Genomic DNA, 20,925 nt, shown 5'->3' with positions numbered 1-20,925 from the left:
GTGCCAGTTGTGGCATCATTTGGAAGGGGCAGGGGAGAACAGGCCAAGCAGCCTGGGTGACCCCCTCCCCCCCCCCCCAAGGGACTGGGACGGTGCCCAGGAACCAACCGCTATCACGGCGGCCAGCTTGCTGCGCACCCACTGACCACCCACCTCGGCCCGACTCTACACAGTGAACCGGCAGTATGGGTGCACCTACCCCCGCACCCCACCCTCCCGCTCCCAAAACCCCCGCCCAACCAGCCGGCAACTACCCGCAGACCATCCAGGTCCACACCCACGGCAGCCCCCAGTGAGGCCAGTGGTACATTGTCTCTTTCTCATCCAGAGTCTCCGACGGCATGCCCCATCCAGCAGACCCTCGAATGACAGGCGGTGCCGGTACACACGAGGCCCAATGCGAAGCCTCCTTGGCACCTCCTCCTTCCTCCTCGGCATGCTGGGTGGCCAGCCCTCCAGCATGTGCGGCTGCCACCTGCCCCTCTGCTGCCCGCTCTGCTGCTGCAGCTTCCCCTTCCTCTCAAGAGTGGTCCGCGTTCACCCGGCCGCAGGGCATCTCAGAGGTGTGACTATCGCCACGGCGACCAGCATTACTGGTTGAACGGCAAATGGCATTGTCTGCAGGGGGTGGAAGGCCAACAGGTTCCATGGGCTACACAGAGGCCCGGTTGGCACTGCGGGTCTCACCCACGCATGTCCCTCCCCCACCCCACACCCTGCCCCATCGGTATCTGGCACCGTCGGCGACCCCGGTCCTGGTGCCTGTCCCTGCTGCCAGTGGTACCATTGGCTGGCACTACCCTCACGGGGGCTGTCGTGGGTGTGGACCTGGGTGGCCTGCGGGTGGTTGGGCAGGGGTTTTGGGAGCGGGGGGCGGTAGGGTGCGGGGTTAGGCACACCCATACTGCCAGTTCACTGTGTAGTTGGGGGACGGGGTGGGTGGTCACTGGGTGTGCAGCAAGATGGCCACCATGATAGGGTCGGTTCTTGGGCACCGTCCCAGTCCCTTGGGGTGTGGGGTGGGGTCATCCAGGCTGCTCGGCCTGTTCTCCCCTCCCCCTCCCTGGCAGGAGGCCCCCCACCGCAGCCAGCATAGCCGGTGTCTGGACCCGCAGCCTGCAGTCACTCCACCCCATTTCCTACCTCCTCTCCCTTGCTCAGCAGCCATGACGCCAGGTTCACGACTTTTGAGAGCACGAGTGAACCACGCCGTCGGGAACCTGGCTCATCAGAGGCGGTGAATCTCAGAGGCCCCAGAGAATAGGGTGTCAGGACCGCTAATGATATGCCTACTGTATTTTAGCCCCGTGTGGCGAGCGACACATTTTCAGGGTGCCGGAGCATCCCGATTTGGGGTCAAACCGGCGCCTACCGTGATTTTGGCATCAGAGGCCCCATCGTGTTTGGTGATTTTGGTGTCGGCCAATGGAGAATCCCGCCCTAAGTGTTGCCGTCGGGACTGAATTGCCCCAGCCTTCGAAACTACCCCCTAATGTGCCTCATCTCCCACCTGGTCGACGTCCTCATCCTGCTTGCATTAATATACATTGGCATCCTCACAGTCCAATTCCGCAGGTGGAAGGCCCAAGTCACTAGACGTCGGGGCTTGGGACCTATATTCACAATCTGAACTCTCTTGAGGCAAACGAGGAGACGCCCTGGGATCTATATCTCATTGTACTAAGCACCGAAGTTTACATGTACCTGCTGCTAAATGGGCCATTTGGGCCCCTTATATTAAGATTTATGATAACATGTTGTGTAATGTGATGCTGCTTCTTTAAATCTCTGTATTGTAAATAGGTTTGAATGTGTAAGCAAGCAGTACAAGATTAATTTAATTTAAGAGTAATTGTATCTGATATTAAATTGAATTTGATAATGAATTGTATTTGATAATGAATTTAGGTAATCTTATGTAATGTATTTTTGACTAAAGTAGAGTAGGGCCTTGATTGACCGACAGGTGGCTGGGGATGCAGGGCAGGTATTGGTCAGTCTGTGATCCACCACGCTTCGTATTCAGGATCAAGAGGATGGATGTGTGGCCATCTAAAATGGCCACCGCAAAGAGTGATGGGAAATTTGGTCAAGCTAGAACACAGACAGGTTGCAGCCTGCAAATATACAAACTACAGCCCAGACTTTATGCAGAAACTCACACCGGCAAAAGGCCATTTGGAGGTCTTCCTGGGACAATGGGCTCCAGGTAGAAACTAACAATAAGTGGAAGACTCAGCTGCGCCTGCTTTCCTTATTTGAGAGGACCTACGTGCCTTGTACACTAACGGCCAGGACCCACCCAGCCATCAAGGTGTCCGCCCTCAACTGGTCAGGATCGATCAGGGTGATGGAGACACTATTGATCCATTGGACCTTCACCTGGGACCGCCCAAAAGGGCGCGATAGGATAAAAGGAACTTTGCAGACCATCACTCGCTCCCTTTCGACAGCAACACAACAGCTACCAACACCAGCCAAGGTTAAGGGCCCATGCCATCCACTGAAGGACAACAATAAAACACAGACTTCCTACAAGAACTGCAACCTCTGCCAGACTACTAGAACCAGATACGGCCTGATCTACTCTGTATCTGCCAGATACCTGGAAGTTAAGTCAAGGTCATTAAGTGCATTAGTTACAGTCTAATGTGCATGAATGTGTGATTAATTAAGTAAATAATCTTGCGTATGACATTATTGTACTAAACAACTTGTGTGATTATTTGTCCATCGTATACGGGTTAAACACACATTGTGGTTATAAAAGAGCAACACTGTGATTCGCATTCCCTTTGGGGGTGCTATTCGACAAGCGAATCAGGACATGCAAACAAGGCAGCACTCTGCCATCATAAATTCAGAGCAATTCCCGGCCCACCGGACATTCTAACTGCTGGTATCCGAGTTAGCGCTAAACAGCCTGGCAACTGGAGCTGTTATTTTAAATATAAATTTAGAGTACCCAATTCATTTTTTCCAATTAAGGGGCAATTTATTGTGGCCAATCCACCTACCCTGCATATCTTTGGGTTGTGGGGTGAAACCCACGCAAACACGGGGAGAAGGTGCAAACTCCACACGGACAGTGACTCGGCACCGTGAGGAAGCAATGCTAACCACTGTGCCACCGTGCTGCCCTAACTGGAGCTGTTTTTAAGTGCTGCACTCATCACACACGCACTACAGCCATGTAAAAGGCTCACTGAAAACCTGGCACCTGCCTATCCACCGCCAACACCCCCCCCCCCGCCTATCCACCGCCCCCCCCTGCCTATCCACCGCGAATGCCCCCCCTCCCCAGTCAGAATCAGAGGTGATCCCATAACTCCATGCAAGAGGAGTGAGGAGGACCCTCGTCCATAGGTGGGCTGCACTCAAGCCTGCCCTCCTGAAGGTGATGGCAGAGGCAGTCAATGCTGCCAGCCTCACCAGGATACAGACTGTAATCAGGAGGGGTGAGGGTCACTGGTGAGGCCAGGCAGAGAACTAGGCAGGGTCCCAAAGACCATGGTACAGGTGCCCTCTGGTTGTGGTGGGACCATCCATTTGATGATACGGTTGTATTGTGGGCTATCCAGAGGGTGGCCCGGGTGAGCTCCCAGGTGGCTCGAGGCCTTCCGAGCATTTAAAGGACACAGGCAACACTCAGCAGTGTGAGCAGTCAAGAACCTATAAGTAGCACCTGACGGGTGTATTTAATTCTACTTTTTAAAATAAATTTAGAGTACCCAATTATTTCTTCCCCAATTAAGGGGCAATGTAGCGTGGCCAATTCACCTGCCCTGCACATCTTTTGGGTTGTGGGGGTGAGACCCACGCAGACACAGGGAGAATATGCATACTCCACAAGTGACCAACGCCGGGATCGAACCCGGGCCGTCGGCGCGCGAGGCAGCAGTGCTAACCATTGCGCTACCGTGCTGCCCTTACGGGTGTATTTAAAAGACAGACTGCAGCAATGGTTGTCTGAATCAGCCTACTCTGATCCTGAGGGGGACATCCCGGATCCAAGGAGTTGGCACCACTACTGCTCCTGACCGGTCTAGCCAATTCTCCCAGCAGGCCCAACAGCTTTCAACCTCCTTCTTTTAGCCTCCCATTCCCCCTCTGCAGCCATGGCATCTAAGTTCCTGTTTTTAAATACTTATAGTAATTCACACCTGCTTGAGTTCCACCTGAGAGGAGCGGAGCATTACCGAAGGGTGGAGTGTACTGTGTCCAACCCATTAATCACGTTGCAATGCATGCAAATGCCGGTTTTGCATGCCCCACTGGCGTGGGCCGCAAGCCTCGTTTTGCCGCCAGGGAGGGATTAGAGCATGACTCCTCTATTTGCGCATGATGTCCGAATGAAATTCATGTTCCCGGTGTCACAAGGTGGAGGATGCAGCCCATTGTCTCTTCATAGTCTTCCTTCCAAAATGAATCACTTCACACTCTCTGCATTAAACTTAATGTGCCACTTGTCTGCTCAATCCACCAACATATCAATGTCATTTTTAAGTTCAATACTGTCTTCATCACAGTTGACGTTTCCAATCTTCATATTATCTGCAAATTTGAAATCATGTTTGGAACACCACAGTCTAGGTCATTGATATATATATATATATATATATATATCTATCTATCAAGAACAAAGGTGCCCACACTGACACCTAGGAAACTCCATTACAAATCTTCCTCCAATCTGAAATCAAACTATTTACCACTACTCTCTTTCGCGTCACTCACCCATTTCGTATCCAAGTGCCTATTCCATGAGCTAGATTGTGTTCATAAATCTGTTGCATAGCACTGTATCACAATGTCTTTTGAAAATCCATATACATCACATAAACAACATTGCCCTTATCAACCTTCTGTTACCAGATCACGTTGCTTCAGGTTACGGATACATTTTACCCATCGGCAGCCACTGTCTTGGTAAGCTATTGATCCTCGGACCTCCACAGTAGATTCAATAGTTTCAGCAAGCCATGATCACCAGCCTCCCTTCCCTGGCACGGTGGCACAGTGGTTGGCACTGCTCTACAGCTCCAGGGACCGTGTTCCATTCCTGTCTTGGTTGATTGTGTGGAGTTTGCAAGTTCTCCCTGTGCCTGCGTGGGTTTCCTTCAGGTGCTCCGGCTTCCTCACTCAGTCTAAAGATGTGCAGGTTAGGTAGACTGAACTAGACCTCCTTGTGTGCAAGGATGAGTTTTATTCAGTTTAAGGTGGTGCATAGGATGCAAATGACTCAGGCAAGGATGAGTGGGTTCTTCCAGGCGGTGGCGGACGAGTGTGATAAGTGTGGGCGAGGACCAGAAAATCATGCACATATGTTCTGGGGCTGTGAGAAGTTGGAGAGATACTGGGAGGGATGTGGGCCATTATCGAAGATTGTGGGGTTAGAGACCAGACATTATGGTGAAGATTTTGGGGGTATCGGAAATACCGGAGCTGATGGAGGGGAGACACGGTGGAGACTTTTCATGACCATGCTTGAGGAATTATTCGTTGCGGAGTTGGGGTGAAAAACCTGCATAAACTGAGGCGTGGAGAATGTTCTTTGAACTTTTAAATATGTTTAGAATAAAATACATTAAAAAAAAAAACAGGTTAGGTGGATTGGTCATGATCAACATGCAGGGTTTCAGGGATAGAGCCTAGGTAGAGTGCTCTTTCAGACGGTCAGTCGATGGACTGAATGGCCTCCCTCAGCACTGTAGAGATTCTATAGACTTTCTTCCCCTCTTCCCACATCCTGAAAGGGCCACAGCTGGTGAAATAGATGGCCTAAACTTGCATATTTCAATTTGGTGAACTGATTGGGGAAGCACAACAATTTAGATGAGGTCAGAACCAATTTCGTGCAATCCTAGACTTCACTATTGAGATGCAGGGTCATCCGTTGCACCCAGTTTCAGCCAGTAGGCCAGCACTATACAATTTTCACTCCTCGATTCTTCATTCAAGTATCAGTAACCAATAAAATGTTGATTGCTTCATATTTCAACATTTTAATTAAAACAAAGACTTTATAATCAACATCCATGAACTTCTCAATTCAAACATGGTGCACATATTGTTACTTTTGTACTTTACCTAACTGTCTATTATGCATTTAATAATCTGAAACATGTATATACATATGATATAGAGAACAGAAATAAACTGGTTAACACAGTTTTCTCTTATAGAAAGCATATCCTACCACAAATTAAATAGGAGTCAGTAAAGTGATGTGCATTGCAATGCAACAGCTTTACTCCAAAAAGTGACCAAGATGCTCATCAGTATCAGTTTGTACACTTGTATAACAAGAAAATAAATCAGGTCCCATTTGAGCAAACTTGATGCTTAGGAAAGGCTTATTGTTTTTAAACAAACTAATTATCTTTCAATTATGCACTGAAACCACTGAAATGATTCCAACATACGATAAAGGCCTTTTAAGTCTTCTGGAATTTTGAATCCTGCCTGGTACTATTTTAATTTTGCTTCTGAAGGATTTTCTCCAGTATCCAGTGTTTTCAGCAATCGGAATAGGCCAGCTGCTTCTCGTATTCTGCTGAACTCGATGCAGAAGGCTTGTACTTCAATGAACAAGTCCTGGACATTGATTATTTTGTTTCTGATTAAAGATTGGAGGAAGACACAGACAAGACGTACCAAACGATTCTAGAAGATAACAGACCGAGTTAGTTTGCTGTACACTGTCACCGTCACCACAAGTAAAAGGTTTATCAGGTAGCTAACTTCCACATCTTCTGAGCAATAACAAATCCATACAGCATAGATGCAATTGTTTACTGGAAAAAAAATTGCACAAATTCTAAATCTAAATTCTTTAAATGACTGGATTTTATTTAATTTTTTTCTTTCCATTTTTCTCATCTCCTTTCCAAATGGTGTTGACTCCAGTTAGGGTAGAATTCTGACAGCGCCAGCAGACCCAATCAACCATTCAGCATATATAAGCTTTGACTTGATTATTCCTCATTCCTGGCCAAACTTCCATCTTGCACACTGCATAAATTGGAGCTCATCCAAAACTCTTCACCATCTTCTCACCAAATTCCATTCACCAATCGCCTCTGTGCAGCGTACCTACAATGGCTCCCGGTCTGGAAAGTTAAAATTCTCACCCTTGTTATTACCCTCGCATGGCCTCATCTCTCCCTTTAAATAACCTCTTCTCTTTTGAGAGAGCTGCACTCCTCTAATTCTGGCCTCTTGTATGTTCCCAATTCTCATCATCCCATCATTGATGGCCATGCCTTCAGCTGCCAAAGCCCTAAACCTAAGGAATTCCCTTGCTAAAGTTGTCTACTTTTCTGCCTTGTGCTCCTTAAAATATACTCCCTTGATCAACCTTTAGTCATCCATCCTAATATCCACCTCCTTATGTGGCTTGATGTTAAATTTTATTTGATGCCGCTCTTGGGATATTTTATTACATAACGGGCACCATCTAGTTCTTGTGTTGACATTAAATGTTGAGCTTTGATATTTAACCTCACCAGAAAGATTCTCAGGGTAGAAAAATGCTTTAGCCCTTAAAGCATCCCTGAAAAGCTCAAACATTCCCCATCATAGTAAGAAGTGTTACAACACCAGGTTAAAGTCCAAAAGGTTTGTTTCAAATCATTAGCTTTCGGAGCACTGCACTGCTCCTTCCTCAGGTGAATCAGGTGAAGGAGCAGTGCTCCGAAAGCTAGTGATTTGAAACAAACCTGTTGGACTTTAACCTGGTGTTGGAAGACTTCTTACTGTGCTCACCCCAGTCCAACGCCGGCATCTCCACATCATTCCCCATCACGAGGGTCCTTGACCAAAATGGTAAAGGCTCTTTCAGGAAGGCACTGAACATATATCAAGAGAATTTGTCAAGAACATGGCAAAGTCAAGATGTCAGGGGAAGTGCACAAACCTCTAAGCAACCCATTTACCAAACCCTTCAAGCACCACCTGCCCTGAACATTGATTTATCAGCTTTCTCAGAACCCACTGAACCCATGTGGAAGCCAAATCATCCTTGGTCCCGGGGGACTCATTAAAAGAGAAATGTTGGGCTCAGCCAAGAAGCTGCCTTCTTCTATTTACCCATTCCCCCACAGGCCATCACTGAATAGTGGCGGATGGCTGGGGTAAAACAAAAAAGAAAAAGGGGAATCTTAGTTAAACCTCATTTTATCCAAATACTGAAGACGTTTGTTTATAAAAGTCTCTGAATTTTGAAAACTGGAGACAAGGTTAATTTGAAGCTTGACTATTCAAAATCAGGAGTACTTTTTGGAATTGACAGATTATCTGACGTGAGCCATGTCCTGCCAACGTTTACAAAATAACTTGCTCATGGCCTACCTATCCTTTTTGGTGTTCCTATTAATAGTGATTTCATATTTTCAGACACATCCTTTATGCTTCCCTCCATAAGTCAATTATGGGAGATAAAATAACTGAACAATATGCATGAGATGTATGTTATTTGTTGCGGTGCTATGTCAAACATTACCTGAGCATATAATTGGAAGGTAAGGATTTCTCTTCCTGAGAGAGAGCTACAAATTCTAAGTTCTTTCAAGCCAAATAGAGGGAACACTATATAAAAGTTCAAGAAACAATGTGTCAAGCACTCGTGTCAATAATGTCTCTCCTAACTGAACAAGATGAAGGCAATCAAGCAAGGGAAGACTGTGCGATTGCTGTGGAAGAGAAGGTGAGGAAAAGGACAGAAAGAGATTTAAAAAAACATAGAAAATGAAAATGCATACAAGCTCTTGAGGGCCAGAAACGAGATGGAAAAATGCAACTTCAATTCTCAGTTGGTTCATACATGTCAAACCTCACAAACATTCTCCAATTATACCCAGAATATCTGTACAACAGTCAAGGAAGTATACCATATCAGCTACTAAAGAAAAGGTTTATCAATTCAACTACACATAGCAAGTTACTTACCTGCATGTATTTATCTTTTATCTGTTCACAAGTGGAGATACAATTTGAAATATAGAGGTGAATAAATTCCGGGGGAAGATCAACAGCAGTGGTTAGCCTGAAAATAAGATAACGAGGAGTAATTAATGACAAAACCCGGATCTTAAACTAAAAAGAGCTAGCCAATTTTAATTCAAAGAACATTGATGAATCGCTACCTAGTGACCCCTACTGGATGTGAATTTGTGTGGAAAGAACAGAGTTTAGTTATTATGCTCCCTGCAGTTGAACAGCTTGTCAAGGAATGCAAGTAAATAGCTGCCACTCCTATGAGATACAGGAGGGTGACTTGTGCCCATTGATTTACATTCTGTAAGAAGTCAATATCTCTATTCTAGGAGAAAGAAAACAAATATCTAAAATATTCAAATGTAAAAGATGTTGAGAACAAAGTATCTAGTCTGGAAATAAATTACCCTTCATAGAATTGCAGCATTTTTTATGTTGACTGGTCAAATGTAAAGACAAAGTTAAATGTTGATACACTAGTATTTTAATATTTCAAACTTGTGACTATTGAGTGATTCCCTACTTGAAATGTGGTTATCAACTGAAGACAGAATTGGGCATGATGATTAGAGTCAACCAAGGGTGCTGTGGTGAATGGCACCTGTCAGTACACTGTCCAGGTTCACAAATGGAGGAGGAGGGTTGGAGTAAGGCACTACTACCATTTTATGTGGAATATGCCCAGGAAAGCAGTGGTAATAGATGAAAAATCAAAGAAAATTGGAGGGGGAAAAAGCACATAACTCACCTATTTACAACTTCCATGGAATGAAGGGACATATCCATATTCACAAGTACAGAAAAATACTCTGTAATCTGGCTCGACTGCATTAGCTTCAGTAACATCTCTATGGCAACCAAAGGATTATTTTCCACCAGATCAGGCAGCTTGACAGGAGTCAGACCAATGTGGTAAACAAGCTTTGGATCTTTTTCTAATTCACCAAGGAGCTACCATGAAGGGAATAAAAGTAAAAACTCAATGTTACTCAGGTACAACACAGACGTGTGTCAATTTTCAGACACACCATCAGATGATTACCCAGTAATTATTGCTGAAGGGTTACATTTTTATTTTAAGCATTACATATGTATTTAGAAAATTAACATAAAATCAAATAGAAATATTGTGAAGACGATTTTAACCACTGGAAGAAATTAGGTAACTCTAACTTTTTAACATTCATGAATCTAAACATATGTTATTTCCTCCTTCCCTCATATTCTCCCCATGCAATGTCATCAAAGGGATTGTTTTGCGAGAAACCTGCAACAAATACTTTAAAAGCAGTTCAGCTTTAGTATAGACGTTTATGCATAATCTTGAAATAGTAGATTGTACCTGTTAGAAGATCTACTGCCTTAAAAGAATAACGATCCAACACAGAATACAAAATCTTATAGTATATGCAAATTGTAAATCTTATACAGAGTACATGTACATTAATACCATGGCATTTTCACAACTGCACTTCATTCATAGCCTCCTCCTCCTATCCCACCATCTCTGCAGCCTTCTCCCATCCTTCAACCCTCCAAGATCTCTGTGCTTCTCCAATTCTGGTCCCTTATGCATCCTAGATGCTCACCATCCCCACCTTTGGTGCATGCCTTCAAACACCTACTATTATCTCTTTATGTGGGTCGGTGTTTGTGTGCTAACAATCTCGTGAAGCACACTGGAATGATTTCTTACATAAAAGATTCTATACAAGCACGAGTTGTTTTAATTCAGCTCATTTCAATAAGTACAGAAATTGATCAGGTTATCTCAAAATAATATTCGCCTCCTCAGCTTTCTCTCTTCCCCACAATTCTCTATCTGGACTATGAAATCACAAAATTTTACATACCATTCAGCCCATCAAATGTGTTCCAGTGTTTTTATTTAAGCTAGTCTTCTCACTCTGCTGGTAACTTCCCACTCCCTTTAATATTCCACCTTTTCAAGCAATTAATTTCCCCATAAAATAATTTATGGATTCTGCTTTACTTCTTTATCCCCATTTATTACCTTCTGACAATATAGCACTATTTGCCCTTGAATAACTATTAGCTCATCTCTCAATTTTCTTAGCTCTGTTCAAAAATAACTCAAACATTGTCCCTTTGCTCTTGTATTCTATAATTTTAGATTCAAATAACAAGGATTCATTTGCTTTTATGTTTTTTTCTACCTGCAGTTTCATTCACCTATGTACTTTCTTCACACCAAGGTCTTATTGCTCCTTTATTCTATTTGAAATGTTACCATTCAAGTTAACAACTTTCAGTAACTAAATTTGATATCAAATTCTACATTTGATTCCTTAATTCCCTAACACAAAACACTTATAACTATCCAAAGCAACAGATTTCCTAACTTTGATCCCAAAAGGCCTGAATCTAAATTTTAGGCTACGTTCCCTCGTCCTAGATGCCCCAACCAGCAGAAATATTTTAACTCTATCTATCAATTTGCTTTATTGCTTGAAAACTTAGATCAAATTGCTCCTTAATGTTCTAAATTCCAAGGAATACAACCAGAGTTTCTGTAATCGCACTTTACAATTTAATACCTGGAGTCCACGCATCATTCTGGCAAACCTATACTGCACTCACTCCAAGGTCAATGTATCCTTCCTAAAATGTGTGCTCACTACTGACCACAGTACACCAGGGGTAGTCTGTGTAGTTGTAGTATAACAACTACCTCTCTTGTACCATATATCTTCTAGATATAAAGGCCAGCATTCCATTAAGCTTTAAATTATTTTCAGCGTTTAGTAATCTATATACATTGACCCATAAGCCTGGATTCTTTGGACAGTTTCTAGCTTTTCGCCATTTGTAAAGTACCCTGTTCTCTCCTTTTTGGGTTTAAAAATGGATGACCTCACATTTGCCAATATTGAAATCCATTTGTACAATTCTGTCAATTCACTTACCTTAAATTAATATATTTGCAATTTTATGCTTCCATCTACAATGCTTACAATGCATTGCAATCTTTCCGTCATCAGCAAAATTGGATAGGTAGCTATCTATCTGACCATCTAAGTTATTAATAAAACATGGTGCACAGTTCGGGCTGCAACACAAATCCCTATGGTCCAAAGACCAATAGTCACATCCGCCAATTAGAGCAATGTCAATTGGCAGGTACTTTAAGTCACCTGCTGCTCAGCCACTTTCCTTACCAGTTCAACAATTTGCCTTCAATTCTTCAGCCTTAAACTAAGTCTCTTTTGAGGGACTTTATCAAATGCCTTCTGGAAGTCCAACATGCATAGACATTGCCCTGTCCACTACTTTAATCACCTATTCAAAACATTTAATAGGTTTAGTCAGGCATGACCTACCCGTTACAAATAGATGCTGGCTCTCTCTGATCAGCTGAAAATTCTCACGGGTAACAATTTTAATCAATATTGCCGTAGCTACAGATTTCAGTCATGTTCTGACAACAATGTTCGGCTAACTGTCTATAGATCCTTGCTTTCCCTCACTCATCTTTCTTAAATGGTGGAGAGATCTGCAATTTTCCAATCTGAAGGAATGATTTGCAAATTGCATTAACTTTTATTGGACCTCTGTAACTTTCTTACCTGTTTCCTGCAAAGCCCTGTGATAGAAACCACCTGGTCTTGGGAACTCATTACTTGTTAGTGCCATTACTTTCTTCACTACTGATATTTTGCTTATGTTAATTTTGCGACGTTCCAAACCCTGATTTAATATTAGTTTCCTTGGGATGTCCGCATGTTATCCTCTTCTACTTTATATACTGACAGAAAGTAATTCTTCAACATGTTCACCATTTCCTTATTTTCATTTACAATGTCACCATGATCAGCATTTAAAAGGCCCATTGTTCTTGACAACCCTCTTTTTCCTCATTGTAAAAATAGTTTGTTAGTTTTGATATCCCTTGCTAGTTATTTTTATAATCCCTTATTTTTGCTCTTATTATGTTTTGCCACTTTTTATTGTTTTTTTTACACCCCTCCCAGTTGGCAGGATCTGTACTTTGTTTTACATTCTTGTCTGCATTTTTAAGTTTTAGTTTGTCCCTTACCTCTTTTGTCATCCAAGGTTTTTTTTGACAGGTAAAGCTCTAATCCCTTAGGGATATGAAATTGTTTTATATCACATTAATTCTTCATTTCCCACTGATTTTCTGTCAATTTACCCATTAACAAATTTTCCCAGTTTGCTGTAGACAGCCTCGATCTCACCCTGTTGAAGCCAGACTTACTCAAATCTAAAATCTTAGCTGTTTCACATTTTGCAATTTCAAATAACTTAAATTTGATCATATTATAATCACGATTAGATAAATGGTCTTGCACTATTATGCTGTTAAGTAAATTTGGTCCATTACTCATTACTAAATTCAATAGGACTTGCTCCCTTGTTGGTTGTAGGACACATTGTTGCAGGGAACTGTTCTGAATGATGACGTTCCCCATCTTTCTGACACAAGCCAATCTATGTGAACAAGTTAAAATCCAAACTTAAACTTTCATTATCAGAAAGCATTCTGATAGCTCACACAGCGAACATTGGGACAAACAGGTTGGAGCGAATTATGTTGCAATTCCAAAACACAAGTGTTGGCAATGCATCTCACTGATACCCCTAATGATTCAGCTGTTTAAAGTAATACTTATTTGAACTTACCTGCGTTTGTTGTTGTGCAGATAAGGGACTCTTGAAAGCCTTTGCCATGATGCGCTTAATTTCCACCCCAGTGCTGTTTTTAACACACATGGTTTTATCCCATTGGATTGTATGATCAGGTTCTGTTGGGTTCAGCCAAGCTAGCTCATCCTCACACACATGAAGTGGAGGAGCAGGTCGAATAAACTCTGGCCGGAAATGACCTTCACATGATAAAACAAAAATCACGATTAACCATTAATAATGTATCTGGAAGTCAAACAGTTGCTTTGTCTTCATGATACTGGAAGTGGTTATTTGGCAGAATACAGAAATTCTAACTGGATCGCATTGGTATCTTTGTTTAGTCAATCAACTGTTTTGAGATAAAGAAATTGACAGTAGCTGTACCTATAGAGCAACTCAGGACCAAAATTTGTTAGCTTTTCTACAATCCCTCAAATAACAGATGCAACAACACAATTACACCAGGCTTTTTCAGTTCACTAAGTTCCCTTTTCTTATTTTGCTTTAAAACGATGTCTTCTTATTCCATGGAAACCAAAACAGGCTTTGTTTTTTAAAAAAATACAAATCTATTTAATTTGCTTTATAGATAAACTGCTTCAAAAAGGCAAATCGATTCAGCAGTTTTACTGTTCTCAAGCTGTAATTGAAGGGACATGGAGACCACTACACGTAGTTTAATATATGGGAATGTGCATGGGAAGGCTGAGTAACTTCAACATGCGGATGATAGAATTATATTTTCTCTTTCCTTTAACCTTCCCTCAGGTTAAAGGGGTGGAAATTCTCACCAAAAATTAAACTAATTTAAAAATCTATGCAGCCAAGTTAAAAGTAGCATATATAGTAGGATGCTGCAGCTTTGCACCAACTTTAGACATATTATATGGGGAAGTGGCCATTAACAAAGGAATATAGCCAGCCCATGCCATATAGCTACCAATACTACACATGCATTATCTGCTCGGAGGTCTAGATATCCTTCATTAATATTAATGGCGTCCATTTTGGAGATCGGTCCTGCAGCATACATAGGTGTGTTCAAGCTAGCAAAACATCTTCCATTGGAAGTAATGGGCAGATTTGAATTTGGGTTCTGTGATTGAGAGTTGAACATTCAGCACTTCTGCCAATATCTTAAACACTAATTTAAAACTACTTACTTTCTATTGGTGGTCTTGGTCCACTCACTAAAGCCTCGATAATCTGAGTCGCAACAGAACTGTCAAATCCAGAGTTGGAAGAGTCAGGATCTGGATCAGGGAGTATGCTTGGGAAACTAGCTTTGCTCTGTGTTGGCAATTCAGACTGGCGCTCTGCAGAATGAATAAAAGATTATGAATAAGTGTACAATTGTATAATGTCAATTTATATGTAAAAGACAGTTGCAGATAAACGGAGGTTGATTCCCTCTGTGCTCCACTGCGTCCTATGATAAATACAGGTAACTTTCTCCTATGTTTCCCTGAAGGTGTTCACTACTTGCTGGGGTATAATTCCAGGTAACAAAACTAACTTTTCTCCTTTGAAACCCGGACTGTGACTTATCTTACTCAGTGCACATTGGAGAATCAACACGGGATCTCTATGATCCATAAAACGTAATACTTCTTCCAGACATTAGGTAAGCCAATGACATGACTTTTTTCCTTTTACTGTTTCAAATACCTAACTCTCATTCACAAACCCCCCCAAAAAAAGTCTGTACTCAGCAGTTTGAAAGGACACTCAAATTCTACAAACTTCATAATTATGTCACGTTACTTTTGAGGGATTGGGGAACTCCCTGCACATTGCCTTCCCCGAATGTAGTGGATTTCTCATGTCATTTCCTGAAAATGCTGGAAATTTAAAAAAAAAACAGAAAATACTTGATACTCACTGGTCAGTCAGCATCACGAAAGAGAAAAGACAGACTATGATATGTTACACTCATGTTGACACTGATGAAAGGCAGGGAAGCATATCATTCTGCACTGTAAATTCTATGATATGATTCTATGATATGCTGGCAAAAGCAAACTAAAGAGTGGGTTGGTTGGGAGTAAGAAGTACAAGGAATAGGAGGAACTATTATGGGAATAAAAAATTGCCTAAATTTCCGCCACTTTAAGATCTAATTGGCCTGGTCATAATAAGTGTTCAAATAAAATATTAGAAACTTACCAACACAATGACACTTAAAATACAGAAAATCGAATAGGTAGATATTCTCTCATCACCATACACCATTTAGTGGGGGAAGGCAAAATCTCCAAGAAACTATAACCACCCATCAAAAAATGATTTTGAATTACTGAGGTGATTATTTCTCCTTCCCAGTCTGAGTGGTTTCAGGAGAAATCCTGCTTTCCCATAATGTCATGAGTGAGTTGCAGCTTTTCAATGCTGCACAATCCAGTTTTAGCCTCAGTTTTGATGGTTCAACAAATTCAAAATGGGAAAAATATTTATAGTTCTCATCGGCTCCTAGAGTATTGCAGCACAATGCTTTAGTGCTATAGTATTCCTACCAAACAAATGTTCTTTCATCTAACCTTTCCACAGATTACCAACTAACTTTCTAGGTGATTCCAGCATTCACTTGTTGTTTCGTACTAAAAACATTTTGTAGACATGACAAAAATTATCAAATGGAAATAGCACAAGGCTTCCACAACTGCAGCTCCACACTCAAAAGTCAAACCAGGGTGATAGCTGTTGTGGGTATTTCGGTCGTTTATTTGGAGAACATCTGTGCAATCTGTCAGTGTGGCATTATGTACCAAGACAAGAAAATCTACTTGCACAAGTCAACTTCATTATACTAGAGGTACTGTATTTGGAAACCAAAATGATATTAAGTTTCTATTGCAGTATTGTCCAATACAATTAAATTACAACTTGTTCATACAACACATTTTTTAAGCCACCAAGAAATCTTCAAGCAAGCATAGAATGAATTCAGTTACAGAACTGTTGGATTCAAAGTATGCCAAAATGTTCAGTGACATACAAACTATGTGTAAGTCATCTGAACGTTAAATGTCTGATCTATTCTTCATTGTGTGCAGGGAATTTCTTCACCTAACCCTTAAACTCTCCCAGTTGTTTTATTCAAATTATTTCATTTCATTGCCCTTAATATCGAAGCATGAGACCAATACTGTTTTTCAGCCTCAACCTGCCAGATTTTACTGGGAAACTGAGCAGTGGCACACTTTAAAAAAATAAAGCTCATGCCAAATCATTATTTATAAACACCAGTTTGAAGCACAGAGGTTTGGCGTGTATGCCTCAAACTGGTGTCTCAAAATTCATTCAAACTTTGGTAGTGATTCCGTCTTCATTTTCTAAACAGAATTATCAATTTAGCTACAACAATTACACAATCTGATAATCAAACCGTGCATTTAGCCAGCTTCACAGTGCCCACCACAGGGCAAAAATTGCAATTTAATAAACTTAGGTCTACAGGATCCTCAGCTGAATTACTGTAACTGCAGCTTTTTTGATGCATGTATAACAATTTTGCTCACCTGCCAGGGCCAACTGCAGACCACTAATGTCTACAGACTGAGGCATGTTCCCCACATCCATACACGCAATCTGACGGGGAGTTTTCTTAAATAGCTCTCTTGGAGGAGCCAACATCAATTGAGAAAGGAAAAACTTCTCAGGGGGAGTAATAGGTGGCAAGAATCCTGTCAAATAGCATTTAAAAAGTCAAGATTCAGTCTGGAGTTCAAATAATCTTTAATCACATAATAAATAAGTTAAACATCAGCAGAACAAAAGCATGAAAAGTCTAAACAGTACTAATAGTCATTTGTTAGTACAGAACTGGAGTATTACTGGGGGAAAAAAAGGCATGCAAAGCTTTTCATCTTGCACTCATCAGGACACTTCGCAAGAATAACAATACAAGGGAAAACAACAATTTAAACTGAATGAGAAGAGCATTGATTGGTTGCCAAATGGACTGATTGGTAGAGGTGTTACCATGGAGAATGCACCAGTTGATATTGACTGGCTGTTAACTGCCAGACATGTGAAATTTAAGCCAGTTGGCTTGACCCTGATTGGTCAAGACATTGCCCTGGGAGATGAATCAGCGCATGATTGTCACTTATTTTGTTTACGGGCACAATACATGTGCATGTTCTTTCTGTCTGCAAAGAACAGGGCCCCATGTATTCATATATGTTGTGTCCAGTATATGCAAATGTGCCACACTGGGTCCGGCTGACAATCTTAAATTGGGTTGTCAGTGTAATTCTTGGCACACTGAGGATTATTTAGCAAATACTGTCCAATTGTGGAATCACATCTAATTATTTCCATTCATCAATAACTCACTAGATTTCACATGTGCTTACACTCAATTAAGATAATTTAAATAACTTAGGTCACTGTAAATTAGGTAGTTCATGAACAATCATTTATTCCCATCTAAAATGAAAAATGTTCAGGTTGTTCAAGGAGTTGATATTCCTGTCCTTTCACCTACTGGAACTGAACTCAGCCAACAGGCAAAGCTGGATGTGAACTGAACTTGGAAGAACAATGGTCTGAACATGCTGTTTCCTAGTTCTCCATTTACATGTTACTGAAGTTGTATCATGCTCCGCAGCACCGAATTACATTAAAGACGACCTGCATTTATATAGCACCTCACTACATCTCAGAAAGGCCTTGAAGCGATCCACATGCAAATTCCTTATGAAAGGACAGTTGCAGTGTGGCCAGGAAATCAAGTAGAATTACATGGACTGGTGTGAAAGTCTTCACACCCAAGTGAAGCAACTGAAAGATTTCACATTAATGTCTCCTCAGAAGGGCAGCGCCACCGACAATGCAGCTGGAGGATCCAGCCTGCGTTCTGTGCTCGAGGTGCAAGATGAGAATACAAAGTTAAAAGTAAAAACATTTATTTTTAGAAAACGAAACCCTGGCAAACACATTCTTTTAGTATCTGCTGGGATTAACTGGTCACTGGGATGGCCGAACTGGCATCAGGACCCCCCCACCCACCCACCCACCCCAGGGGGACAGTGTGCCGGTCTTACCCAGGAGCTGTTTCTCCTGCTCCTCGGCCACCGGGGCGGCGTTGAGCAGATGGGCGAAGACGGCGGCGAAGGGGTTGGCGGCCAGCGGCTCGGTTCGGTACATCTCCCAGAGCAGGTAGAGGGCGGTGAGGCGCTGCTGGGGACTGGGCAGCAGGTCGGCCTGTTGCAGCAACATGACGAGAGTGGATCCGACTCGGAAATGGTCGTGTTTGGCGAAGTAATGGTGGAAGGCGGTGGACAGGCCCTCGAAGGTGTTGCTGGTCGCCTCCTCACAGATGATGCCGATCAGGCTGCTCAGCTCCTTGGGAGCCAGAGTCATGGTTACCGGGGCCCTGGGGTCCAAAGGCCCGATTCACCCGCCACCTCTTTGCACGCACACAAACACAATCTTGCCGTGGGCACAAACAAATATGTATGCCTGAAAATAAAACTTAAAGCGGCCTCGACCGCGCGCGATCAGGCCTCAGGCCGCCAAACACTGCCGCAAACCAACCATTTGGCGACCCATTTCACAACAGTGTCGCAAAGCCTGGCCTCAGGGCTGAGATTCATTCCTCAGTAGCAGTGTGGTGGGAAAGAAACTGGGAGGAGAAGGTTTTACTGTCAGCAGCAATGTGGAAAGAAACAGGGAGGAGAGGGTTTTACTGACAGCAGCAATGTGGAAAGAAACTGGGAGGAGAGGGTTTTACTGACAGCAGCAATGTGGAAAGAAACTGGGAGGAGAGGGTTTGACTGTCAGCAGCAATGTGGAGGGAAACTGGGAGGAGAGGGTTTGACTATCAGCAGCAGTGTGGAGAAAAACTGGGAGGAGAGGATTTGACTGTCAGGAATGTGGAAAACTGGGAGCAGAGGGGTTGACTGTCAGCAGCAGTGTGGAGGGAAACTGGGAGAGGGGTTGACTGTCAGCAGCAATGTGGAGAAAAACTGGGAGGAGAGGATTTGACTCAGGAATGTGGAACGAAACTGGGAGGAGAGGGCTTGACTGTCAGGAATGTGGAAAGAAACCGAGGAGAGGGTTTGACTGTCAGGAATGTGAAGAGAAACCGGGATGAGAGGGTTTGACTGTTAGAAATGTGAAGAGAAACCGGGAGAAGAGGGTTTGACTGTCAGGAATGTGAAGAGAAAGCGGGAGGAGAGGGTTTGACTGTTAGAAATGTGAAGAGAAACCGAGGAGAGGGTTTGACTGTCAGGAATGTGGAAAGAAACCGAGGAGAGGGTTTGACTGTCAGGAATGTGAAGAGAAACCGGGAGAAGAGGGTTTGACTGTCAGGAATGTGAAGAGAAAGCGGGAGGAGAGGGTTTGACTGTTAGAAATGTGAAGAGAAACCGAGAGGAGAGGGTTTGACTGTCAGGAATGTGGAAAGAAACCGAGGAGAGGGTTTGACTGTCAGGAATGTGGAAAGAAACCGAGGAGAGGGTTTGACTGTCAGGAATGTGGAAAGAAACCGAGGAGAGGGTTTGACTGTCAGGAATGTGGAAAGAAACCGAGGAGAGGGTTTGACTGTCAGGAATGTGGAAAGAAACCGAGGAGAGGGTTTGACTGTCAGGAATGTGGAAAGAAACCGAGGAGAGGGTTTGACTGTCAGGAATGTGGAAAGAAACCGAGGAGAGGGTTTGACTGTCAGGAATGTGAAGAGACACCGGGAGGAGAGGGTTTGACTGTCAGGAATGTGAAGGGAAACCGGGAGAAGAGGGTTTGACTGTCAGGAATGTGAAGAGACACCGGGAGGAGAGGGTTTGACTGTCAGGAATGTGAAGGGAAACCGGGAGAAGAGGGTTTGACTGTCAGGAATGTGGAAAGAAACCGAGGAGAGGGTTTGACTGTCAGGAATGTGAAGAGAAAGCGGGAGGAGAGGGTTTGACTGTCAGGAATGTGAAGAGAAAGCGGGAGGAGAGGGTTTGACTGTCAGGAATGTGAAGAGAAACCGAGGAGAGGGTTTGACTGTCAGGAATGTGAAGAGACACCGGGAGGAGAGGGTTTGACTGTCAGGAATGTGAAGAGAAACCAGGAGGAGAGGGTTTGACTGTCAGGAATGTGAAGAGACACCGGAAGGAGAGGGTTTGACTGTCAGGAATGTGAAGAGACACCGGGAGGAGAGGGTTTGACTGTCAGGAATGTGAAGGGAAACCGGGAGAAGAGGGTTTGACTGTCAGGAATGTGGAAAGAAACCGAGGAGAGGGTTTGACTGTCAGGAATGTGAAGAGAAACCGG

The 20,925-nt window shown here is 43.1% G+C and overlaps 1 protein-coding gene across 1 annotated transcript; it reads right to left on the bottom strand.

Annotated features, from left to right (window-relative positions):
- Positions 1–5,985: 5,985 nt before the first annotated feature.
- cnot11 (CCR4-NOT transcription complex, subunit 11) lies at positions 5,986–19,227 on the bottom strand. Its single transcript, XM_072476611.1, has 7 exons — positions 18,714–19,227; positions 17,184–17,348; positions 14,829–14,981; positions 13,660–13,862; positions 9,746–9,948; positions 8,950–9,046; positions 5,986–6,666 (listed from the first exon to the last, which is right to left on the bottom strand). Exons 1-7 carry the CDS (start codon positions 19,030–19,032, stop codon positions 6,472–6,474), a joined length of 1,335 nt encoding a protein of 444 aa, XP_072332712.1. The 5' UTR covers positions 19,033–19,227; the 3' UTR covers positions 5,986–6,471.
- Between the last annotated feature and the right edge of the window lie 1,698 nt (positions 19,228–20,925).

Source organism: Scyliorhinus torazame, chromosome 15, assembly GCF_047496885.1.
Source record: "Scyliorhinus torazame isolate Kashiwa2021f chromosome 15, sScyTor2.1, whole genome shotgun sequence".
Taxonomy (NCBI): Eukaryota; Metazoa; Chordata; class Chondrichthyes; order Carcharhiniformes; family Scyliorhinidae; genus Scyliorhinus; species Scyliorhinus torazame.
Note: the sequence above shows the minus strand (reverse complement) of the source record. Positions and strands in the feature narration are given on the sequence as shown.